A 22,904-nucleotide genomic window follows, 5' to 3' on the forward strand; every position below is an offset into this window, starting at 1 on the left:
CAATCCTAACTTTCTTCTTTTGAATCTCTGGTTGCAACGATGAAGGGCTCGTCTGCTTTTGGGAAAGTCTCCACCTTGACTGCGACATTGGAGTGCAAGAACATGGATGCATGGATTGAGCAATTTTGCACTTTGCAAGCAACATTGCGGCATTCCGTAGTTAACAATGATATCACTATCCTCTGAATGCCGTTAACTTAAGGACCCAAATTAGAATCTATGATAATTCATTGATCATCAGAAGAGAACAACTTTATTGTGAAGGCAGCACAAGAGCAGGGAAAATCCCTTAAATCACATTTATTGTACTGATTTTTAGTTCCTTGTAGGAAAAGTCAATAACTATTGATCTCCCACGCATCGGTTTGAATTTCGTCCGTCCGTGGCGAAAGCATTTTCTAGAAGATTGCCTCGAATTATTTGGAGTTGCGGCTATTGCTAAGCAAGAACCAAATATCTTGCCATAATGCAGGCTTGGCAGACCCACTTTGACTAGGCATGGGCAGATCATCAGTAAGTCGACTCAATTGTGCTAGTCAGTAAGTCAACTCACCACAAAAGAGGCGAATCGACGACATCGAACCGCCTCAGAATAGTCGACGGTATCAAACAGTCTCAATTGATGCGACAGTACATCGGCACAATGAGCACGCTCCGCATCCGAATTCATGAGGTGAATTTGAAGCCTTAGACGTTATTCGATTATTGGAAAAGATTTCTAGGCAAATTCGCTTGAATTTTAGTCTCTGTAGAATAGAATTGGATGGGGTGATTGCATGTGAATTCAGCTCGCTACGAAGTTTAACCTCGATGCAACATGCGATATATATTGTTTTTATAATAGCTGTTAACTTTTCCGTGGCCACTCCCATTCTCAGCATACGCTTGCGGCGCTACCGAAGGCTTTATGGAAATCGATGGAGCGGCGAAATTTACCACATATTGTTTCACAATGACCTGAAAGTTGTTGACCAGAGCGGAAACCAATCTATCAAGCCGATCCAGCTCTCGAGGTAACCTTTAATGCATGCGTTGATCAGAACGCGGAAGTGTCAGTGAATAGGTCACATAACAGGAAACGTTTGGCTATCTCAGGCAATTTAATCCACTATTCCAGGATGTCCGGCAAATGAGTTGCCTTTATAGAGTCTGCAATAATAAATCATCACCATCTCACTAAAAACCGTTCAAGCCCAGGAGCCGACACGATCAAAGAAAACCTGTTCTACTTATTACCAGTCAATGCCTTCTTAAGTAATATTTACTAGCGTGCATGAGCTAAAGTGGATATTTACAATCTCTTCCTTTCGCTGTGGAAACAATCTCTGTACAAACAAAGCTCCCTTTTCTCTTGAGAAACACATTCCATATTGAAGACAGAGTTTTTTCGTTAATATTCCAACAGTTTATTGCTAACTTACAATTGAAAACAAACCATACATCCTAAAATATGTCCTCAGATATCATTCGTTTCTTTTTCTTTCGCAGGATTCCTGATTTTCCTCTTGCCTCATCGATTTTCCGTCGCTTTGCTGCTTTCTTCCTTTCTTGTTGACTCGATTTTCGTTTCGCCGATCTGACTGGGTCAAGGATCTTTTCCTGCGCCAATTCCTTCTTCCGTGCTGCGCGCTTCATTAGCAGCTTAGTTTGAGAAGCCAATCGTATTTTATCATAGTTTTCATCGCCTATCTTTTTACGAATTTTATTCGTAATTTTGATAGCTTTTTGTTTTATTTTGGTATCCACATTCACATCATCTTCAGATATTTCACGAATCAATGAGGCAATCATACCCGGGCATAGGCCGAGTAACGTCTCCCCATCCAGAAGTGCGACCATTCCCTCTATCCAATCGAATAGCGATTCTCGCTGAAAAGAGTATAGAAAATAGTCACAAATAGTTTCATCACGGAATAAGAACTAACTTACCAGAACAATTGACTTGGGAGCTTTGGCCACCTCTCCATGTATTACATAACGTATCCTCCGCAGTAGCCAATGTAAATTGGTTCCGTTTGTTTCATCGTGTAGAGATCTCACAATATTCGCAATATACAGCAGACTCTTCGAAATCTCATTTGCGAATTCAGCGTTAACTTCGCCTGGAACCATTTGGGCACATAGATCCAATGTCAACGACCTTAGCTCATTCGGTGGATCTGAACATATAAAATGCCTAGAAGTATCCTCAGGGGTTTCACTTTCTGAATTGGGGAACGAAACTGAACATGTGGGCAGAATATAGTTCAATATTTTCACCGAATTCAGACGTACCCATTCATGATCGTAAGCTAAGAGCCTTTGGCATTCATACGCGATGTCGTCCAGAGTGTTAATCATAGAATTTTCTGTTAAAATTTCCATACAATTTGTAAAAATTTTTATCATACAATTTTGTATTTGTATAATGGCATGATCCACAGCTCTTTGCGTCGCCTGGTCATTGCCGTTCTGTTGGCTTTCATCCAAATCTGTGTCAGCTCCAATCGATGTTTTAACAAATTTTCCTGCAGTGTTCGGACTTGAAAGTTCTAAATGATTTCCCAAAACCGGCAGCAGAATCATGGCTTTCGGCAATAGCTCTGCCTTTTCCACTTCGATGAATCGTGAACATAAGCAAGCTGCCATTTCCTGGACCGCTGGTTTACCACCTTCGAAAAATACCATCGCTATTTCAAACAGCTTTTGGCGGTTAGCTTTATCTAGACGCGAAATAAGTTGTTCCAGGCAATTAGCGATAAGCACTCTACATTCCGGAACGTCTTCATTAACCAATCGCGTCCCCAAAGCGAGGAATAAAACTTCCGCTTTCCTGTTCAGTGCTTCCATAGGGTACTTTTTTATCGATGATTCGATAAATCGGACAGCCGACAATCGCCCTGCTAGTACTTCATAATTCAACTGAGCAATAAAGAATTTCAAAATTGATTCAACCTTTTTTTCTCGGTGGAATTCCGCAACATAGTTCAGCAGTACCGCTCGTGCCTCGTCCCTAGAGTAATCAGATTCGGATACGATGGCTATTTGACATAATTTTTGCATGATCTCGTGCATTTCATGGCTGTACATCCGTTTCTCGATTAGAGACTTTAGCAGAGAAAACGCCACTGGCTGCTTATCTGATTCGCTAACATCCTGACTAATGTAGAAAAGCAGCTCAACTACATGCTCATTACTAACAATATAATAATCACAATTCTTAATCACGCATCCTACAGCTTTCATTGCGCTCTTAACCAATTGGAAGTTGTCATCCTTTCGAGTTACACCGAAATTATAATATTTATGTAACAGTGCGAATATTTGTTGCAATATTTCATCCATATTCTGTTTCATTGCATCCAAGTCTGAATCAGACAACCAAATCGATATTAAGCACTTGAGTGCAAATGTGCAGATTCTAACGTGGGCGCTTTTCAGAGATTTGTTCAAAATTGGAATTATCGGCTCCAAATATTCACTTGATTCAAACTTCTTACGGCGTAGGAGGATGTGCAAGAGCTCAAGGCCAAATTCTATGAGAATGTAAGCATTTGCACTGGCGTTTGTTTTCACCACTTTTCGAACAGCTCCGGATCGTGATTTGGGTTCTTGCGGGATCAGGAAGCAATCTTTTCGGGAACGAGCTGCCAGCTCCTTTTCGGCCTGCGACAATTTAGTTTCTGTCAGCAGTAAATCTGGTATGGATTCAGACACTGTGCCATAGATGAACTCCACTAAGGTTTCGGGTGTTATATTCGTGTTCTCTGCGAGTCCTGATGTGATCTTCTGAAAACATCCTTGCACCTTTATCACAACTTTCTTTGACTGAGTTTTTGAGAGATAGTGTTTGAATGGTACTAGTAGATCCAACAGGCAGTTTTGTGGAATACTCTGAGCAGAAATCTGAAGTGAGAGATAACTTTTCGCACTAGGTTTGGCCTCAGGTGTAGAAGCGCCAATTTTTTCCACCTCCTTCTCCTCAGATGCGTCGCCAAATATGTCATTTAGGGTCACGTTCAGTATATATTGCAAAGATTTTTCCACTTGATGTGCTTGCAGCTCACTTTTCAAACAATCCAGAACACTGAACAATGTGACGGAAAGGACGTGGACTTGAAACCCTCTTGTCAAAAGGACCGTTAGTTGCGATAACAGAACTGGCAAATATTCTGCTCCTACCGTTACCATGATCTTTTTCAATATGTCGCGAGTCAGCATGCGAACCGACTTAACTGGCGACTTAAGAAATGTACAAACTTTCAAGAAGACGCCGTTTATGCTTGCATCTAACATTTCTTGTGGCAACTTTTTCAGTAACTTTACAATTGCTAGCGCAATTGGCACTCGCAGACTTTCCTCCTCCTCACGTTCGAAGTTGACTCGCCTGCGATTCACTTTATGTTTGCTTTCGTAACTTGATATTTTGGTGATTGAGTTGTTCAGAGATGGTATCAAGCGAGTAGTAATTGTTTCAATAACGTGCTTTGCCGTTGACGGTGGGAGTTTCGTCAGATGGTCTACAAACGCGGCTAGTTTCAATTTCTTTGCTGGTACGATATTCTGCTCGCCATCCTCATTTCCATCCTCGTGTTCGTGAAGGTCGTCCAGTTCAGAGTCCAAATCTTCATCTGAGAGCTCGTCTTCGTTCTCCTCCTGTGCTTGCTCGTTGGTCTCAACTTCTTGTTTCTTTCCACAACTTCCATTTGAAAGATCGAAATGGAAAGCATCAAGTATTGAAATTATAATCCTTATGCATTGCTTTTGGTATTCGTGGCAGTGCCGCATTTTCTGAAGGTAGTATCTTAGGATTGCATGATACTGGTGCCAGGGAAGAAATCGGCATATCATGCCCACCGTCTCAATTGCAGCGTCGACAAGTGTATGCTTCGCGGCAGTTTTTTCCGAGAGCAAGTAGCGCGTGGCCAATGGAAGTAGAAACTGGGTTAGTGTTCGTGGAGAAATCGACTTCTCGCACTCTTTCGCATGGGCGCAAAACTTCAACAGCGCTCTCCCATGCCTATGCAACTGCAAATGTGTCGCGTTCTCGAAAAAATCAACTTCAGGATCCTCTCGGCACGATAGTGGTTCCAAATCACCTAAAACCGGGTGAACGTGTGCACAATTACGAACCATTTCTCCCAAAAGAAGAATTCCTTCGTTGCGTATTATATCGTTTTTGTCTCGTTGGGTGCGTCTCAATAAACTAAACAACACATCTTCTACTAAATAGTTCACATCTCGCGCGTTCTCTGCACATTGATTGATCAATTTAGGAACAAGTGAGCGCATACAGAGACAGGCATTGTCACGTAGTCCTAGGTCCTTGTCGTGGTGCAAAAAATAGAAGCAATTGTAAATGACAAGCAGACCTAGCTCTAGGCTAACCTCGTCGTTTTCTATTTTTCCCCGAATGGTTCGCAAAGCGGAAAGTCGTTTGTCGTAGTCTGGCTGCTCCACCCATTTTCGACTCCACGCGTTCAGTTTCTCTGCTATTTCGCCCAATTCCAGCAAACTCCCACTTTCGCTCTTAGCTTTGATACTTAACTCGCCTAGCAATCTGCAAAGCTGCTTGCGAGTTCCTACGTCGGTCACCTTCTCGAAAAGAGGCATAATGCTTCGAATGTGCTTCTCCGGAGTAGGCACTTTAGAGAATAAATTCTTCAGCGTCATAACAAGTTGTGTGCTGCTTTCCTCAGATACCGGCAAACGAGTCTTTCCTGTAGCAATTGGCAAAATTAACTTTAAAAGTTTGTCGCATGTATCAGGTGCAAGTTCCATATCTGTTATTTTTGACAATATGAATAACTCAGCTTTTCCGAAAACATTTTTTCGTCCCTTCATGTTCAAAGTCTTCGTCAATCGTTCTAAAATCAGCGGTATGTGCTGCGCAATAATGCTTTTGGCGCCTTTTTTATTGTCGGCTTCCTCGGATTCTTCCATCATCAAAATCCGCTCGACAATTTCTAGAACTGCCCTACGTACCATTGCAGTCGGTTTGTCGCTTGCCAGCAGCAATAGCATTGTCCCGATAGGTGTGACTCCATCCTCATTTTCTTTAGCTAACAATCGAAACAAGCGCAAATTATTACTCCACGCGATGAACAGCTTCAAAAGAGGCGTAGGTGAATGCAAACAATCTTCTGGTAATTTATGTAGCGTTGGCCAAACAAACACATCCAAACAAGCGCTAAGGTGCTCTTCCTGCCAAGGGAATTCTTGGAAATGATCGAAAAAGTTCACTAGCGACGAAAGACTTTGTGCTCGCAAATTTCGGAAGACAGCTAAATATTTCTCGTTCATTTTTTCTTTGTTCTCAAAAACACCTCGACAAACCGAAGCTGCTAAGAAAATCACCTTTAACATGTAGATCAGGAAGTCAGATCCCATCAGACCACCGAAATGCTTGCGGATTAATTCAAGTAAATTCAAGGCACTGCGTAGTTTCTTTGGAGAATAGACTTCTTGCAATTTGAAGCCACTCTTAATTAGATTCGGAATCGATTCCAAAGATTCCTGCAAGATTGACTTGTAGCTTTCGAAGGCCATTTGAAGGAACCAGAATATTTCGTCTGTCTTACATCCAGCCAAAAACCGCAAGACTATACTTCGACGCATCTGACTACCTACATACTTGTTGCTGGTTTTGCTGCGCATCTTTCCGTATAGAATCCTCAGTAGTATTGGCATCAGTTCTCCGCGGTGATCAGGCTCAATCATTTTAGTTTCCACATCTAATTTGAAGTTGACCAGTTCGTCTTTGAACTTCTTGTCGTCTATTAGCGCATAGAGATGATCTTTATAAGGCAACCACCCTTTCATTTTGTAACGCATCAAACAATCCAGAGCCAACTTTTGTAGCTGTTCGTTAGTTCCCGCCAAAAGCACAAAATAAAATTCTCTTATTTCGCCTTCTCGATATAATTGTTTAGGATTTGCCATTTTAGAAAATACTTCAAGCATGGCTGTCAGAGTAGCGCCCGTCGACTGCTGCTTTTTGTTCCTTCCTTGAAACTTTTTACTCGAATCGTCCTCGTATTCGCAGATACCGCCAGATTCATGTGTGACGTCCCAGGTTAACAGGTTCCCCTTATCTTCTTTTTTGTATTCGTCTTCGACGAAACTCAGGAACAATGTCACGACATCCTTGTTCTTTATTTCACTCATAAGACCAAAGTTGGAAATATTCTTCCAGAGGAGAGTTCGATAATGGCCAAAGTCCACTTTCTCCGGCATAGGGAATAATTGATCCACCAGGTTACATAGCGACTTGCTCTTGAAACCCGCAGTGCGCACATTTTGAACACTGTTTACGGTTCTTATAGACGCATTAGTTTCTTCCAACTTCGACCGGTAAATCGACCAAAAATCGTCCACAGGAAGTTTATCCGCAAGCTCCTCAATTGACTTCGACACCGGTGCCCACATCAGCTTAAAATTTTGATATAAAAGGCCAAGAAGGAACCTCAAACAGTCCAGTTTCGCGGCCTCTATTTTGATGTCTTTGTAGACTTGTCCATTTGGCGAAAGCTTTTCGATAAGCAAGAGCTGCTCCCGAAACGTGTGAACCGTCAATTCGATGCCCGCCGCTTCATAGAATATTTTGTAAACTGATTGTAGCTCCTTCAGATCTGAAAAATAACTAAGTAATTTAGCAGTTAATGACCGCACGGTGCTGTCAGTTGAGGAAAGGTTTTCGCAAGTATTCTGCTGCAGACGCAAGTACAGTTCCTTCGTGAATATGTCCTGCTTATTAGCCTTGCTATAGTCAAATATCGACAAAAGCACCAGCAGCACCGGAACACTTTTGCATGGGCTGTCGATCACAGCATAAACAATATCCTCGAGAAACCGCTTCTCTAGGCTGTCGCTCAGATGAAGCACAGCTTCTATAGAAACAAATGCAGTAGCACTTGCTACAATGTCGTCTTCTAGTGTGAAACGCAAATTCGGAACTTTCTTCCTGAGCGATTCGGCCACCAGCTTTCCCTTCCCTCCAATCAAATGCGGATAAAGTCGAACGCTGAGAAGATATAACTCTAGATCCGTCTCATTGGAAGTTTTAGGGTCAAAAACTTCAATATTTCGTTCAAGCCAGTTGAAGGTCTCCGCCCGTTTTAATTTTACCGGGTGCTTTTTCCAAACGCCTCCGACGGGCCTGTCCACTCTTTTTTCAATTATTTGTACCACAATGTCGAGCTTCTTCGCATCGCAGTCCTTCTCGAAATAATTCAGCAAATTCGGAAGCACCAGAATTTCAAACTGTGGATGAGTGCATACGTTCCATACGAACTTCTCATATACGGAAGGCGACCGGACGGACAGAACTCGGCAAATAAGACGGCTGGCGTCCATTTGTTGTAGCTTCACACATGCTGACTGGAGAATTGTAGACGAAATTTCAATAAGTTCCATGAGTACCGCCTCGTTTTCCACATTCTCGACGACCTTCACGAGCAGTCCTACCAACTCGCTTGCATCGACCACCGCTCTGCCACCTTTCCATTCAACCGCTTGCCTCACTAGTTTCATCAGCGAGAAGAGGCCCTCCGTTGGCAAATCGGACTTTTCTAGCAATTTCATCGCAGTTTCCTTTATCACTTCCCATAGAAGCGAGATGTTGTGCACAGCGATGTGTTCCAATACTTCACTCACTGTTCGCACTGTTATTTCCAACAGGATCTCTTGGTCATATTTGCGATTTCCTAAGCCCCCAAGCAGCGAGTTCAGAAAGTCTTTCGCTACCGAATGAAAATTTCCGGCCACACCACGGATCAATTCGAAGAATAATTTACCACAGCCAGAGTAACCGCCTGCCTGCTTCTTCACATATCTAATCGTCATACTTAGGAACTTATCGTAATCTCGAATGTCGCGAGCGACAAAGGAAAAACATTCCGACGCGAAAGCCACTATGTGCTCTGGGTTGTTGTGGACGTCCAGCAATGGGATGACTTTGTTCAGAATCACCCCAATATTTCGCTTTAGAAACGGCCGCAGGCATTTAAATAAATGTGCCAAACACCGGAAGGACCACTCTAGTTGGTCCGCCTCCTGCGTATTCAGAAGATGGATGAGTTTCTCGAAGAATTTCTCGAAATACGGATGAAACTCCTCCCGGATGTCTCTGGCGAAGGCAACAAGTGCATCTAGAACAGGCTCCAAGGACAGTACCGAGCATGAATCTAAAGTATTCGCCAGGAGCTCTGCTACTTCGTCCTTTTTGTATAACAGCTGCGGGAGCGTGACAATCCCACGACATTTTGAGAGAAATCCGCTGTATTCGGTGGACAAATTCAGCACAGACCACTTGCGTAGTGTTTGTGCAAAAAGCGTCTCATCTTCAGCTTCTTCTAGCTCCTCATTTTCGTGGCCAATTCTATAAAGGGTGGACTGACGTATGTCGATTTCATTGATTCGGTCCGAGAAGCTCTTGAACTGTAATGATAGGCGATAAATAACAAACGGCAAATACAATAGAGAATTTATAGTACCCGAAAAGTATTGGTTTCTTTACTTTTGACGAAATATTCACTCATCTCGATACACTTTTTAACAACAACGTGAAACAAACCACTGCATTCTCGCAAAACGCACCACCACAAAACAACACGTGCACGGACGCTGTCAACCGAGTGCACTAGATATGTAGGCTCCAATCATAATAAAAGTGAAGTTGGTCTCGCTTCCTCTGCAAAAGTTCAAGATTGTTGCTAGAAAGGAATAGAACGAAGTTGTTCTAGTCTTTTTGATTGATCTGCTCCACTTTGAAAATTTGAAAATTGAGCGGCGACTGAATTTGGAAAACCCGGAAAAGATATATTTTCTTCTTTCGAGAGGCGCATTTGTAAGATGTGTCTGGTCCAAAAAAGTGCCAGGAAGGTAGGCGGAAATGAAGCAGTTCCAGTAGTGTTTGGTGTTTCTTCTTTAGATTACGTACGTATTTATCTTGCGGTGGTTGTTGGTTTTTCAGATTCTGATGCCATTTCAGCATTAATATAAGAATACTTGAAGTTTTGTTAAATGACACGTAAGGGAGCTGTTCACATTGCGAAGTCTGGCTAGCAAAAAGGGAAAAATTCATTTAAAGTTTCGACAACGACAAATATAATGCCTAGCGTACCAGGTTAATCCCGACCTGAATTGCTAACGCAGAGCTGCATGCAACCAGGCGCGTGTCATGGGTTGCGGATATGACATGACCCACCGCGTCAGCTACGAATATCGCACGTTAATCTTGTAAATACCTAGCCGCGCACAAGCAGAACGTTTACATTTGTGTTCGTCTTCCCTAACTTATTCTTCCTTTTCAGGGGGAGTACACCTCCTTTAATAAAATCCGTAATCCGGGATGAAGGAATCGACGCGCCTATCGAATGAATGGCAGTGACGTTACACTGTGTTTCAGCAGCTTCCCTATCTATGGAGGTAACCAAGGGGTTGCAGGATTGACTGCTTCCCCAATACTCTTGGACGGGGACGTTTTTAATAGTTTTAATGGGACCCCAGGGACATGAAGACAGTACCCAACAAGAGTCACTCAACAACACCAGAGCGGCCATTCGCCGTTATATGTTTTGGCGATTATGCCGTCAACCACCAGGGACGGGAGACTTAGGGGTCGTATAGTTTGGACGAACCAGCTGAATGAATTTATTGTCCGTGGATATCACTGCGTCACCAGCTCCATAACGCGTTCATAACCCGCATTCCGGGATTAAGTCAAGTTCCGGAGAAGAACGTCGTCAGTCAATACCGGGTGTTAGTGAAAAAGAATCGAGTTGCAACCTACCAATTAGGCAGCAAATTTTCCACAAAGTTTCACTTCAGCTCGGAGCGGAGTCTTTAACAAACCGGACTGAACAAAGAAGCAACTCGAACCCTCCACCTATAGGGCATTTCATGAACTCAGTAATCATAATGAGGGTTTGACCGCATCCCAGGTCGCATTCACAGAATATGCTGAGATTCTTCCAGACGCTAGGCCAAAGATTGCAAAACTAACGTTTACTTCGGCAACTGCCAACATTATTGCTGCCGTTGACAGATGGCTGATCGTTTTGCTATTGAGATTACTGCGACAGAGGTTTATAGCCTGGTCTACATTGCAGCTGCCACATTTACTCCTCTCCATAATCGACATCTTGGAACGAATAACAGAGGCACGCGCAGGAGGAATTTATCGTTCTCGGTGTTTCGACTCAATAGCAGAGTCGAAAATTTGAGAAAGGAGACTAGCCGTGTCATGCAAGCACTTCTTGGAAATTCTTCACCAAGTATTGGCAAATCATTTTAATCAGATGATTGTCGATCTGAAATTTTTCGTCAAGGGGATAACTTTTCTCATCCCTGTACCTGTGTTTTTTTCCTTTTTTATTAATATATGAATAGCATTCGTATTTAACCATATATCGCCAGGTTCCAGGGATTTGTCATTGATGATTTTTAGTTTTCTTTGCTTTTATTTTAGTTTTGAGGAAATTGATAAATGTTTTCTCTTCGGAAGACGTGCGTTTAGGTTTTTGGTCCTTGGATCGCCTCCTACTTTATATTTAATTTATTTAGTTTAGAACCCTTTCCATTTCTATCGTATTTGCCAAGCAATGATCTTGGCTGTATCTGTGCCTTTTATAAGATAAATTCAAAATTTTTACCTTTTTGTGCCCATTTTAGTGGGCACATATATAGTGCCTTTACTGATTAAGTAAAATATTCGCCTCACTTCTCCTTTGTTTCTTTTCTGAATTCTCGGGTTGAGTTTCCTCTTCACTTCATGAACTGTGTGAGGTGTATAATTAATCTTCTCCACTGCCTTTTAAAGTAGTCTAGCACAGGCTTCTTGAGTTTAACGAAAATTAACTTGGGCTGCTCGTGTACCAAGTTACAGAGTATTCTCCAACAAGTTGATTTTACGCTCAAACTCTAACGTGAAATCTTATTTTTCTTGACTCTTCGACCCGGTTTAAATACCATCAAAATTAATCAACTTACAAATGACAGACATTTAATCAATTAATTAATTCCTTGGTGGTTGGTTAAAAGAGGACTAGAAAAATTGAAGAAGAAAAATTGCAGGATCGATAGAAAATGAACCACAATTAAATTTTGAAAAATTACTATGGAAAAATTGGTGACAAATCGGTATTCAGGGAGTAGGAAAAGGCACTAGGCAAAAGCAAAACATTTCAAAAGGCTTCGGAACAGGCCAAAGAATTGATCCAGGTCTTCCATACGCAACAAAAACAATGGGTTTGATATTATTTATTTAATGAAGACAATACACAGAAATTTGTTTTCTTACTACATATTGTCCTCAGAGGGAGGAGCAAGTAAATGGCTTACCTTATGCTTAAAACTAGAGAAGGAGACAAAGTCAAAGGACCCAAGTTGTAAGACGTTGTAGGACTGGCATAGCCTCGGGATCGGGGAGTGGAAGTAAATCTCGAACTCTGCGAAGGGTACATCAAAAATGTCGGCACTACGAATACGAAAGTAATATCCGAGTTGGCAGAGCAGTCCATTAGACAATTGGAGAGTTTGAAAAGAGTACACATACCAAGGAAGAGGCGTTGTTGTAGGGAGGGGAGATTGAGAGTGCGGAGTCGTGACGGATAGTCAACTCCTGGAAGGTTCTTTTTGTAAAAGAGGGTCCGGATAAATTTTGCTGTACAACTTCAAGAGCGTGATAGTCACGGATACGGAAAGGGGACCAGACTACATAGCAATATTCAAGTATGTTTCTGACCAGGGAATTGGAGAGTGTTCAGGGGGGCTGAATTGAGGTAAAGTCGGAGGAGGAACACAAGATAAAACCAGACATTTTGGTAGCACTATTGATGATGTCAACGAAGTGGGGATCGAAACGTAGTTTGTCGTCGAATATTACACCTAGGCCCTGGAAGAAGGTCTTGGTTATACCATCCGGGCTACGTTAAGTTGCTAATCGAAGGCTCCCTTCGTTCCTGTATTCCATATGTGTGTTATTTATAGCTAATTAAAAACTCATGACAGATTCTATGATTTTGCGGACTTATCCAACCTGATCTGACGGTATTAGGAAAGTCCTCATTGATCCTTATGAAGGGATAGGGTTTTTTGCTGGCGTTCCGGGACCATTTGCGCAATCCTCCAAATCATAAAGTAGTATTGAATTCACAATAGGAGATTGAAATAGGTTGTTGGTGTTCTTGGTAACGCTTTATTTTTTCTGTTATGTCCTAGTCTAACATGTCCTAATTTTGAAGATAATTTGTTTGCTTTTTTAAAGAAAAATTAAATTTACTTACTGCTAGCAAATGCCGGAAGGTTTCCGACGCCGCACCCCTCCTCAGTGGCCCTATTTGTAAATGATTTCACTGCGGATTTGAAACAAAACACACCAAAACAAACAATCGATAGTTATGCAATAATATGATGGGATTAAAGAAGATTTAATCACAGATTTGCAATGCTCTCACACCATCATTTTCCGAGCCCCTAAGCTTGGTAAATAAATTATTTTTAGATGGAAAGGTGATGTGTATAAAACATATAAATCGTTCATTTCCACTTCACCGCGATATCATTATCATTCAAGAGCTTTGTTGTTAACGTCAAGTGTAATTCAATGATTGCACTTGATTAAAGTTGAAGCACATATGCATACACACATACACATCCATACGGAATGACCATAGACCCTTACACATTCATTCAAATTTGATAAGCAGTTATTAGAGGGAAAGCAGGTCCTCGCAACTGGTAAATAACACAACTTTTATCATATTTATCAATCATCAATTTTATTTAACACTTACGTTTATACGTTTCTACAATTTTTAATAGCGCTAGGACTTGTTGCTATAAATAAAAGTAAAAGTGCCTCGCAAGCTTTCAACTCTTGAAATCGTCCAAAATTTACAACATTGTAAGTTTCAAGATCCAAAAATAAGGAAAGAATCGATTCCAGAATCAGGGGGGAACCATATATAATCTTAGATTTCTTAGAAAATAGTGTTACATTGATGCTTTAACATACTGAATATGCTCGCACGCACAATGTTTGCTACAAATAAATAGGAAGCGGCTAACTCCAAATACACATACGATTTTCCAATTGAGACCAAGTAGTTGCAATTAGTCATTGTCATAATTGGGTTGCACCTGGACTTGGATATTTATTCTATTTGCATAATGTTAATCGACTTCGGGTGAGACCTACTATTATGAGAACTATTTTGGAAAAGATGTGGCTACCTACATTGCAAATTCTAAGCGCTGCTTGAACTACATACATAAAAGCAGAGTGGTTCATCAGTAATCCGGCTCTATATCGATCAAATCCGTTGCTCGGCCATTCCTTCAATTTCTCCAAGATTATTTAACTCTCAATTCTACTCGAATCTAACGTTGTAGTTCAGTCTTGTGTATTAAGCGTAAAATATTGATACTCTTCTTAGGAAACATATTTCCAAATCATCTAGCCTTTATTGTATTTGTTAGTTATCTGTGGGTTATTTATCTTTCTCTGTGTTCCACTATATATGTATGTTTCAGATGTACTGAAATTGGAAAGTTAAAAAAAACAAAAAAACAAAACAAAACAAAAATATAGCACGGCAACACATATATTAGTTTTTACTTTGTTGTTATCACAGTTATTCGTTTACTTTTATGCTATAAATTTACAGTAAAATTTAAATTTAAAACATAGTCTCCAATAACTCTCAAACTCAGGTATTACTCTGAGAAATATCTACTTTCATAAAATTACGATCCAAATCGTTGTATAAATTTATTGTTTGTAAGAATCTTCCGAATTTTCTTAGGTCACCTGTTTGATGCCTCCTGAATGTGGATCTGTGTGGGAGGAGAGAATGTAAGGTAGGACTTAGTTGAAAAGTATAGACCGGAATTTTACCTCGCTTAAGATGGCCCAATTTTCACTATCGCTGTGTACATGCAAGCGGATTTCCTTTATGGTCCCGATCTTCGGATCAACAACTCCTTCGGCTATTCCGAATTCATTGAACGATCCAATTATTAGAAATCCATCTGGCGTTGAATTGTAGGTACTCCATATGGGGGAATTTTCTGTTAACGCAGCAGGCAGCACCTCTGTTGTTGTGTTATAGAAACGATCCGATGGGTGTTCACTATTCCCACTTCGGAATAGGTATCTGCAATAGATCAATCTTATCAGTTTAGTTATAAATAATTTGGTGACAGGCCCCGCGACAGGTCGACCAAGAAAATGCATAGAATGTCGTTACAAACATGATGATCGGATTAAGTCACAGGCCTCGGAGAAATGCTAGGGCGTCTACCTCAGTCGACGCGGCCGGACGGGCCCCGGTCCTGTCGAGAAATGGGCAAGGGTTCTTGACGCATGGACGGCGTCAGGACGTAAGCAAGTTAGTCCGCACACAACGGACAAAACAAATACGTGTCTGCACGCTAAATGTTGGTACCCTAACTGGAAAGACCGAGGAACTCGCAAGAGCCCTTCGGAAAAGGTGCATTGACATCTGCGCTCTGCAAGAAACCCGATGGTCTGGTTCCAAAAGCTGCAACATTGAACGCGAACGCGGTAAAAATGGCTACAAACTTCTCTATTTTGGTAACCCACACACTCAATATGGTGTTGGCATTGCCATCTCAGAGGGTGATGCCATTAAAGAAGTCGAACGATTTGATGATCGGCTAATGAAGCTCACCATTATATCAGCTGATCGCACTATTCACTTCTTCACCGCGTATGCACCACAGACAGGCCGACCTGATGCCGAGAAAGATGCCTTCTGGCAACTTCTCGATGAAAAGACTTGTCACGTGCCTGCTGACGATTACATAATCATTGCCGGCGACCTTAATGGTCATGTGGGTGAAAAGGCAGACGGTAACAGGTGCCATGGGGGAAAGGGGTTCGGAGCGCGCAACGAAGGTGGCGAGCGTATAATCGATTTTGCGGACACCCATGACCTTGTACTTATGAATACATGGTTCATCAAACGATTGTCTCATCTTCCCACATTTTATAGTGGGAACAGTAAAACGCAAATCGACTATATTCTCATAAGACGCCAACATTTCACCACTGTCACAGATTGTAAAGTCGTTCCCTATGAGACCATCGCACCTCAACATCGACCGTTGATTGCCGTCCTGCGAATTAAGCAACCGATAAAACAGCGTGAGGAACGCACTGGCCCGCCGCGCATTAAATGGTGGCGATTTGGTGAGAAGAAAGAAGAAACGGTCTCACTCATACGATTGCCAACCATTACGAATGTGGAAGAATCATGGAACCAAATGAAAGACACGATCCACAAAGCGGCCTCTGTAACCCTCGGGGTCACCAAGCCGGGTAAGCGGTACATCAACCGAGATACTTGGCTTTGGAATGATGATGTTGAAATGAAGGTCCGTGAAAAGAAACACCTCTACTACAAATTTCTCGACGATAAAACGCCTGCTAATTGGCAAATTTATAAGAATGCCAACCGGGAAGCAAAGAAAGCGGTCGCTGTCACCCGAGCGAACCATTTAAAAAATCTTTACGATAAACTGGACACTCGGGATGGCGAGAGAGATCTGTATCGACTTGCTAAAAGCCGTGATGAACGCACACAGGATATCGAACACTTCTGTTGTGTTATTGACAAGAACGGTACTTTGCTTACCAACCGTCGAGCCGCAACGGATAGATGGCGAGAATACTTCGAGCAGATTTCAACTGAAGAATTTGCTCATCCTCCACTTCCACAATCATTGCCGACATTTGGAGCAGTTCCACCAGTCAGCGCAACTGAAGTCGAGGAGGCAATAAAACAAATGAAATCGGGGAAAGCAACAGGACCTGACGACATCGCATCTGAGCTCTGGAAAGCGAAGAGCTGGGACCCAACACTGTGGCTCAGTGAATTCTTTAACCGGGTTATTCAGGAAGGAAGAACACCATCTGACTGGCAAGAAAGTACCACTGTTCCAATATGGAAAAAGAAAGGTAGCCCAGCAGAATTACCGTCCGATCCGGTTACTTTCCCATACCATGAAGATTTTTGAACGCATTCTTGACAACCGTATTCGCGAAATCGTTGAAATAACCGTGAATCAAGCCGGATTTGTCAAGAACTGCGGAACTACTGACGCAATACACGCTGCGCGGTTACTCATGGAGAAACACCGTGAGAAGCATCGCCCTCTTTACATTGCCTTTCTGGATCTAGAGAAAGCGTTTGACCGTGTACCACACGAACTCATCTGGTATGCTTTACGACAACACGTAGTGCCAGAAGAACTCGTGCGCTGGGTTCAATTGCTCTACCACGATCCGAAAAGTAAAGTTCGAAGTATGGCGTGTGTATCAAAACCGCTTCGTGTCTCTGTTGGAGTTCATCAAGGAAGTGCCCTCTCACCACTCCTCTTTGTCCTTGTTATGAACACCGTCACATGGGATATCCAACGTCCAGCGCCCTACACACTGCTTTATGCAGATGATGTTTTCCTAGCATCTGATAGCAAAAAGGATCTCGAGCAACTTGTTCAAAAATGGAATGATCGCCTCATGCAACACGGTCTCAGATTGAATTTAAACAAAACTGAATTTTTGACGACCGATCCCCATGAAACAGGCACAATCACTGTCAGCGGCAGTGATCTGCCCAGATCTGAGCGATTTAAATACCTCGGGTCAACGCTATCAGCCAATGGAGAGCTGCGTTATGAAATTGCTTCACGCATTAACGCAACCTGGATGAAGTGGCGTTCCAAAACTGGTGTTCTTTGTGATCGACGTATCAACGAACGTCTCAAATCTAAAATTTACCGCAATGTCGTCCGTCCAGTCGCTCTCTATGGTTCTGAGTGTTGGCCGACAATAAAAGACAATGAACGGCGTCTTGCGGTAATGGAGACGAAGATGCTACGTTGGACTAGTGGCGTGACACGTTTAGATCACATCCGAAATGAGGATATCCGCGATCGTTATGGGGTTGCACCGATCGTGGAAAAGTTGCGAGAGAGGCGTCTTCGATGGTATGGTCACGCAATTCGTGCCAACGAGAATTCACTTGCAAAGATTGGTCTGAACATCGAAGTCGATGGTAAACGACCAAAAGGCAGACCTAAGCAACGGTGGCTTGATACGCTGGATGGGGATTTGAAAGCCTCGAGATTGCACCCAGATCAGGCATTCGATAGAGCTAAATGGCCGATCACGACGAGCCGACCCCGCTTGTGAACGGGACAAAGGCTGAAGAAAAAGGAGTTTAGCTATAAATAATGTACATAGTTTTAGGTACAACTCTCAACAGTGAGAATCGCAGTAAAATGACCATGAAAGTCCTGAGGGTTTAACGTGAGTATCTGCCGTGTAGGTATAATCCCACGGTGCTCTTCGGACACGGATTGATTTTGGGACCACAATCAGAGCCTCGCCATGCAAGCACAGCGGTCCTGGTTTATACTGAATGCAGGCTCAGCATTCATACCAGTGGATGCGAGGCCTATCTAACACCTCTGCCGCAACTAAAGGGTACGGCATCCGAGTTGTACAGCTCAACTCCACGCTTGAGCTCCAAGGAGCTCTGCCCGCGATGTAGGCATAGGCACAACCATCATGAAACTCCTACTAGGGGGCCAACCGCAAATAACCGGGCCGAGGACACATCCTCCATTAATTCTCCTGGAGCATATGCTCTCAGAGGGCCAACCCTGTTCCCATGGTACCAGATAACCTCCGGTGAGGCTTCGTGGCCGAAGCCACTTCAGATGAGTCCCTTACAGACTCGGGTCTGATCGCCCTCCTCGAGTACGTGGGGACGGAACTAGTAAAATGACCAGGGACTACGAGGCTAACAAGCAGATAAATCTGCTGCTCAGATTCGAACTGTACTAGTCTCAAATAAAAATGCTATAAACTTCAGAGTCAGACACGTTCATACCTTTTTATGGCAATTGGTTCATCAAAAATGAACTCCACCAAATCTCCCGGCTGGGGCAGCAGTCCCCAAAAATACGTTTCGCCTTTATAAGCACGCAGCAACTGGTAGTTTTTATAGGGTACAATTGCAGTCTTCACTGTTGCCGGTGGGTTGGTGTGCGGATAAAAACTTGGTATTTTACCAAATTGTTTATCTTTTAATTTTTGTACTTTTCCTTTCAATGATGATGTCGTTCCAATGTGTTGAAACAATGACGGCTTATAATGTATCCAATACTTGGCCTTTTCTTGTTTGCAATGCTTTTGGTCCTTCTCCCAGTTGCATACTCGTGTCTCAATCAAGTGGTCTAACAACCAATCAACCGGTTTGTCGTTGTAGAACATCTGAAAGAATGTTATCAGCCATGGAAGTTCGGCCGATTTAAACATTTTTCCTGCACCGAATAATACCAGAATATTGATTAGTTGATTTTATCACACATTTTTTGTAATTACTTACCAATAAAGCCCAGCTGACAAAAATCCAATACGAACCACATGGATTTCGTCGCTGTCCGTTCCAGTGCGAAATTTTTCATGATTGTGATGAATCCACGTTTCGCTAATATATCATCTTCTAACTGGACGTAAAAAGTTGCTTTGGGTTGAGCATATGCCATGAGGTAGGCATAATCTAGATTTTGCTTTGATCGCCACTTAACTCGCTCGATTGGATCGTTTAGTGTCAACCTGAGATTGTCTAAATTAGGATAGTATGACGATGTGGGCGCTATCACCTCAATGAGACCATTTTCTACATATTGTGCAAATCGCACTTCGATTTGTTTTGCTACCAACGTAACGTAATCCATATCGGTTTCCCCAATGAAGACCACAATTACTGTTTCATTCTGTTCGGCATCGTCCATATTCGAAATCACGTTCTGCAGAGTCGCCATCAAATAAGATTGCTTATCTCTCTTAACTGTAGGTACTCCTAAAGCAATCGAGACCCCTGTTCGCCCTCTCGTCAACATGAATGCCGGTCTCAATGAGGAGGGGTCATCTAGTAAATGCGGCAAAAAATGGAATGCTGTTGGTAATCTCAGACTTGATGGGAATCTTGAGGAGAGCGTTGAATTTTTCACGATTACTCTGGCTTCAGGACTCAGTGATTCCAGCACCGAGCCATTGATTGTGATATTTGACGATTCGCCATTATTACCAGACAACCCTAAGTATTGGGACAGTATGGCCACATCTTCTTGCCTTGCTCGATACATTGATTCTAAATATTGCATTCTCATTTGGAATTCGGCTAATCGTTGTGATAGAGTCTGTTCTGCTGATAAATCTGTACGAACAATAGCAATTATATTACATAAATGCGAAAATATTCAAAACCTTCTGCACATACCATTTTAAAATAATACAACGAATATAACTAAAAATAGGGTAAAATCTTACCTGGACCTACTAACAGTATCAAGACTGTAAAAGGGACGAAAATAACAACGCATGTTACTATAAAGTACCCCCTTCGTCTAAGTGGTGATGGCGTTAAACCCATTTTCAAAGGAATTCAATGTTCATGCAAAAAGCTATAAAAAACCCATTTTTTAATCGTGTATCTTGTTTTTCTTCGTGAAATAAACTTACTTAAACCAATCTGCTATCGTCATTGCATTGTTAAAAGCACTCCTTGCCACTTGTGACTTTCTGCAACGCCATAATTTCGTGCATTTTCAAAAATTTATTCTTATCCAGTTACGCCTTCTGAAACGGGGGAAATTGATAAAATTTCAATTCTGTTCAATTTTAATTTTCAATACTCTATCTAAAGCTTCCTTTATTAAGGGGTCATCCCGTGTCGAATCCGAGAAATCGCGTAATAAACCGCGTATTTATCGGCCCGAATGACGTTCGAATGACTTCGCTAAAATCATAAGAATTGAAGCCAAGGCTTTACTTGTGTTTCTTCAAGAAACCTAAGGTTTATGGACTAGATGTAGCAGATTAATGGTCAGTTAAGATTTTATGGTTAAAAATCGCATTCTACTTTTTAGATGCGTTTTTCTTGAAATTGCGTGTTGAAAATTTGCTGTCACCATAGCCCAAAATCTATCAAACGAAATTTTTTCAAAATTTTCAGGGCTTATTCAGAACATATTTCTACAGTTCCCAAACTAGGCTAATTCCAGTTGTGCCTTCATCCATTTCTTGACAAAAAATTTCTAAAAAAGCGGAAAAGCGGCCTTCAAACGGGATGACCCCCTTAAATATTACTAAGTGTGTCATCGCGAGAATTCAGAATCGAATTTCTTATCACATTTCAAAGCAATTATCTCAACACTCATTCAGATACATATCGTTTCCACAAAACGACGTCAATATATTGTAGTTATCTAATAATTACACTCTAATTCTCTGGTGGAACATATGTTCTCAATGATATTTGTTGAAGGTTGAATTCGCTGCGCTCTTAGTGTGCTATCTTCCAACATGGACTCAGCGCTTAGTTAAAAAAAATTGCTTAAGCTATTGACCATATAACCAGCTGTTGTTGCAGTTGACAAAGTTCAGGACAGTCTTTAGATACTCCAATATTCGCCTATTGTTACTTTGTTACAATTGTAGGATGCGCACCAACCAATGATATATTGACGCGATCCTTGTTTTTAAATCGTAGGATTAATTTTGTATTCACTAAATGACTGACGTCAGATGCTTCTCATACCGTCAAGTTTCGATCGTAAAACTTTAGATTTCGAATAAACGACTTTCTGAAGCTTCCACCGTCTAATAAGTGGTTCGAGCATAGAGCCTGCAATAAGGTCAATTGGGTCTCAATTGATTGTGAATATATGAGAAGCGCAGACATCGGCCGCAGCGAGATCATCACTTAAGGGTCGCTTGCACATCTTCATGCAGGGGTGAGTAGCGATGACTGGATTAGTATAATATCTGGTGATGTGCCTCCTCTTTTGGATGAAATGGCTATTCACCGTAACACACGGATACGGACTACTCCTCTAAACAGAAACGATCATCTCTGCTTCCGTTGGGTTCGGTCTACCTGTGGTTCTTCTACTCATCCGTAAACCTTGAGAATCTGAGATCTATCTCAGTAAGCGGAAGAGGATGGTCGTCAAAATTTTGAAAAGTATATTGAGTGCGACAATTGCAGATGTCTTTGCGTGGTCCCTGCCCTCACAAAGATTGTGGCTGAAATTATCCTGGGATACATTAAAACATGTCAAAAGCTTGATCTACAGAGAGCAAACTGGGTTTCGCTCCCGACCCTTCTACGTGTGGTTACACATCGACAACTTTCGGATCGTTTTGGAGCAGTGTGTGGAATTCAGTTCACCGCTTCACGTGTTCTTCAATGATTTCGAGAAAGCTTTCGACAGCGTGAACGAGGAGTGTATCTGGAATACAAGAGGGAGTTCCGGATAAATCAATCGATCGATCGATCGACAGACTGTTCCTCCAAACAGAAATGAAATCAACTGAGCCGTCGACCGAAGAAACCCACTTTTTGAGTGCGACAATTGAAAAGATATCTGATTGCTTCCCGTGGCGAAAAGATGATAACTACAATAATCATAGACCGCATCAAGGAACATCTCGAAACCATATTAAATTTCGTGGAGAAGGTCTTGGACAAGTACATTAGAACTAATGTTTGAAAAAAATATCCTATTTATAAGAAATTTTATGTAGTTTCCGAAACTGTTTATTAGTCCGGTCCACCATCATGTGGATGGGGACTTAGGATCCCGCAGATCCTAAACAACAACCTACTCTTTTAATGTACTCCATGCTCTGAATCCGATCACACAAAAACAATTTATATATGACGCCACCAGTGGTGATTTTTCAGACTCTCTGGACCCTATTTTCTTCTCAAAAGACCCAGGAGGCCCCCATAGATCTCCTAAACCTAAATTACTCAAACTTCAATTTTCCGATTGTAGTATAAGAATTTTCATTTTATCAATCACTACCGTCAAATTAATTG

The 22,904-nt window shown here is 41.9% G+C and overlaps 2 protein-coding genes across 3 annotated transcripts in view; both read right to left on the reverse strand.

Annotated features, from left to right (window-relative positions):
* Positions 1–1,382: 1,382 nt before the first annotated feature.
* LOC119653959 (small subunit processome component 20 homolog) lies at positions 1,383–9,609 on the reverse strand. The gene is made up of 3 exons (XM_038059120.1): positions 9,474–9,609; positions 1,930–9,417; positions 1,383–1,869 (listed from the first exon to the last, which is right to left on the reverse strand). The coding sequence occupies exons 1-3, from the start codon at positions 9,516–9,518 to the stop codon at positions 1,444–1,446; spliced, it is 7,959 nt and encodes a 2,652-aa protein (XP_037915048.1). The 5' UTR covers positions 9,519–9,609; the 3' UTR covers positions 1,383–1,443.
* A 4,958-nt stretch (positions 9,610–14,567) lies between these two features.
* Positions 14,568–22,904, reverse strand: part of LOC119661278 (alpha-1,3-mannosyl-glycoprotein 4-beta-N-acetylglucosaminyltransferase A) — a 28,837-nt gene continuing 20,500 nt past the window's right edge. The window contains exons 2-7 of one of the 2 annotated variants that reach the window (XM_038070553.1): positions 20,540–20,653; positions 20,348–20,481; positions 19,401–20,234; positions 18,903–19,335; positions 14,879–15,137; positions 14,568–14,817 (exon numbers count right to left, since the gene is read on the reverse strand). In XM_038070553.1, the coding sequence (XP_037926481.1) occupies positions 14,788–14,817; positions 14,879–15,137; positions 18,903–19,335; positions 19,401–20,234; positions 20,348–20,450 (1,659 nt within the window). In that variant the 5' untranslated portion in view covers positions 20,451–20,481; positions 20,540–20,653 and the 3' untranslated portion in view covers positions 14,568–14,787. Of the gene's footprint in view, positions 14,818–14,878; positions 15,138–18,902; positions 19,336–19,400; positions 20,235–20,347; positions 20,482–20,539; positions 20,657–22,904 lie in introns of both variants that reach the window. The other variant, XM_038070552.1, reaches the window with a different exon arrangement.

The sequence above is a fragment of the Hermetia illucens genome, chromosome 1 (genome assembly GCF_905115235.1).
Source record: "Hermetia illucens chromosome 1, iHerIll2.2.curated.20191125, whole genome shotgun sequence".
Classification (NCBI taxonomy): domain Eukaryota; kingdom Metazoa; phylum Arthropoda; class Insecta; order Diptera; family Stratiomyidae; genus Hermetia; species Hermetia illucens.

Excerpts from the sequence above, each read along its gene's own strand:
- LOC119653959 (XM_038059120.1), bottom strand. The coding sequence starts at position 9,518 with ATGAGTGAATATTTCGTCAAAAGTAAAGAAACCAATACTTTTCGG. Across the intron at positions 9,418-9,473 it reads AAGAAACCAATACTTTTCGG|TTCAAGAGCTTCTCGGACCG; the intron begins GTACTATAAATT and ends CTATCATTACAG. Across the intron at positions 1,870-1,929 it reads CTCCCAAGTCAATTGTTCTG|CGAGAATCGCTATTCGATTG; the intron begins GTAAGTTAGTTC and ends TACTCTTTTCAG.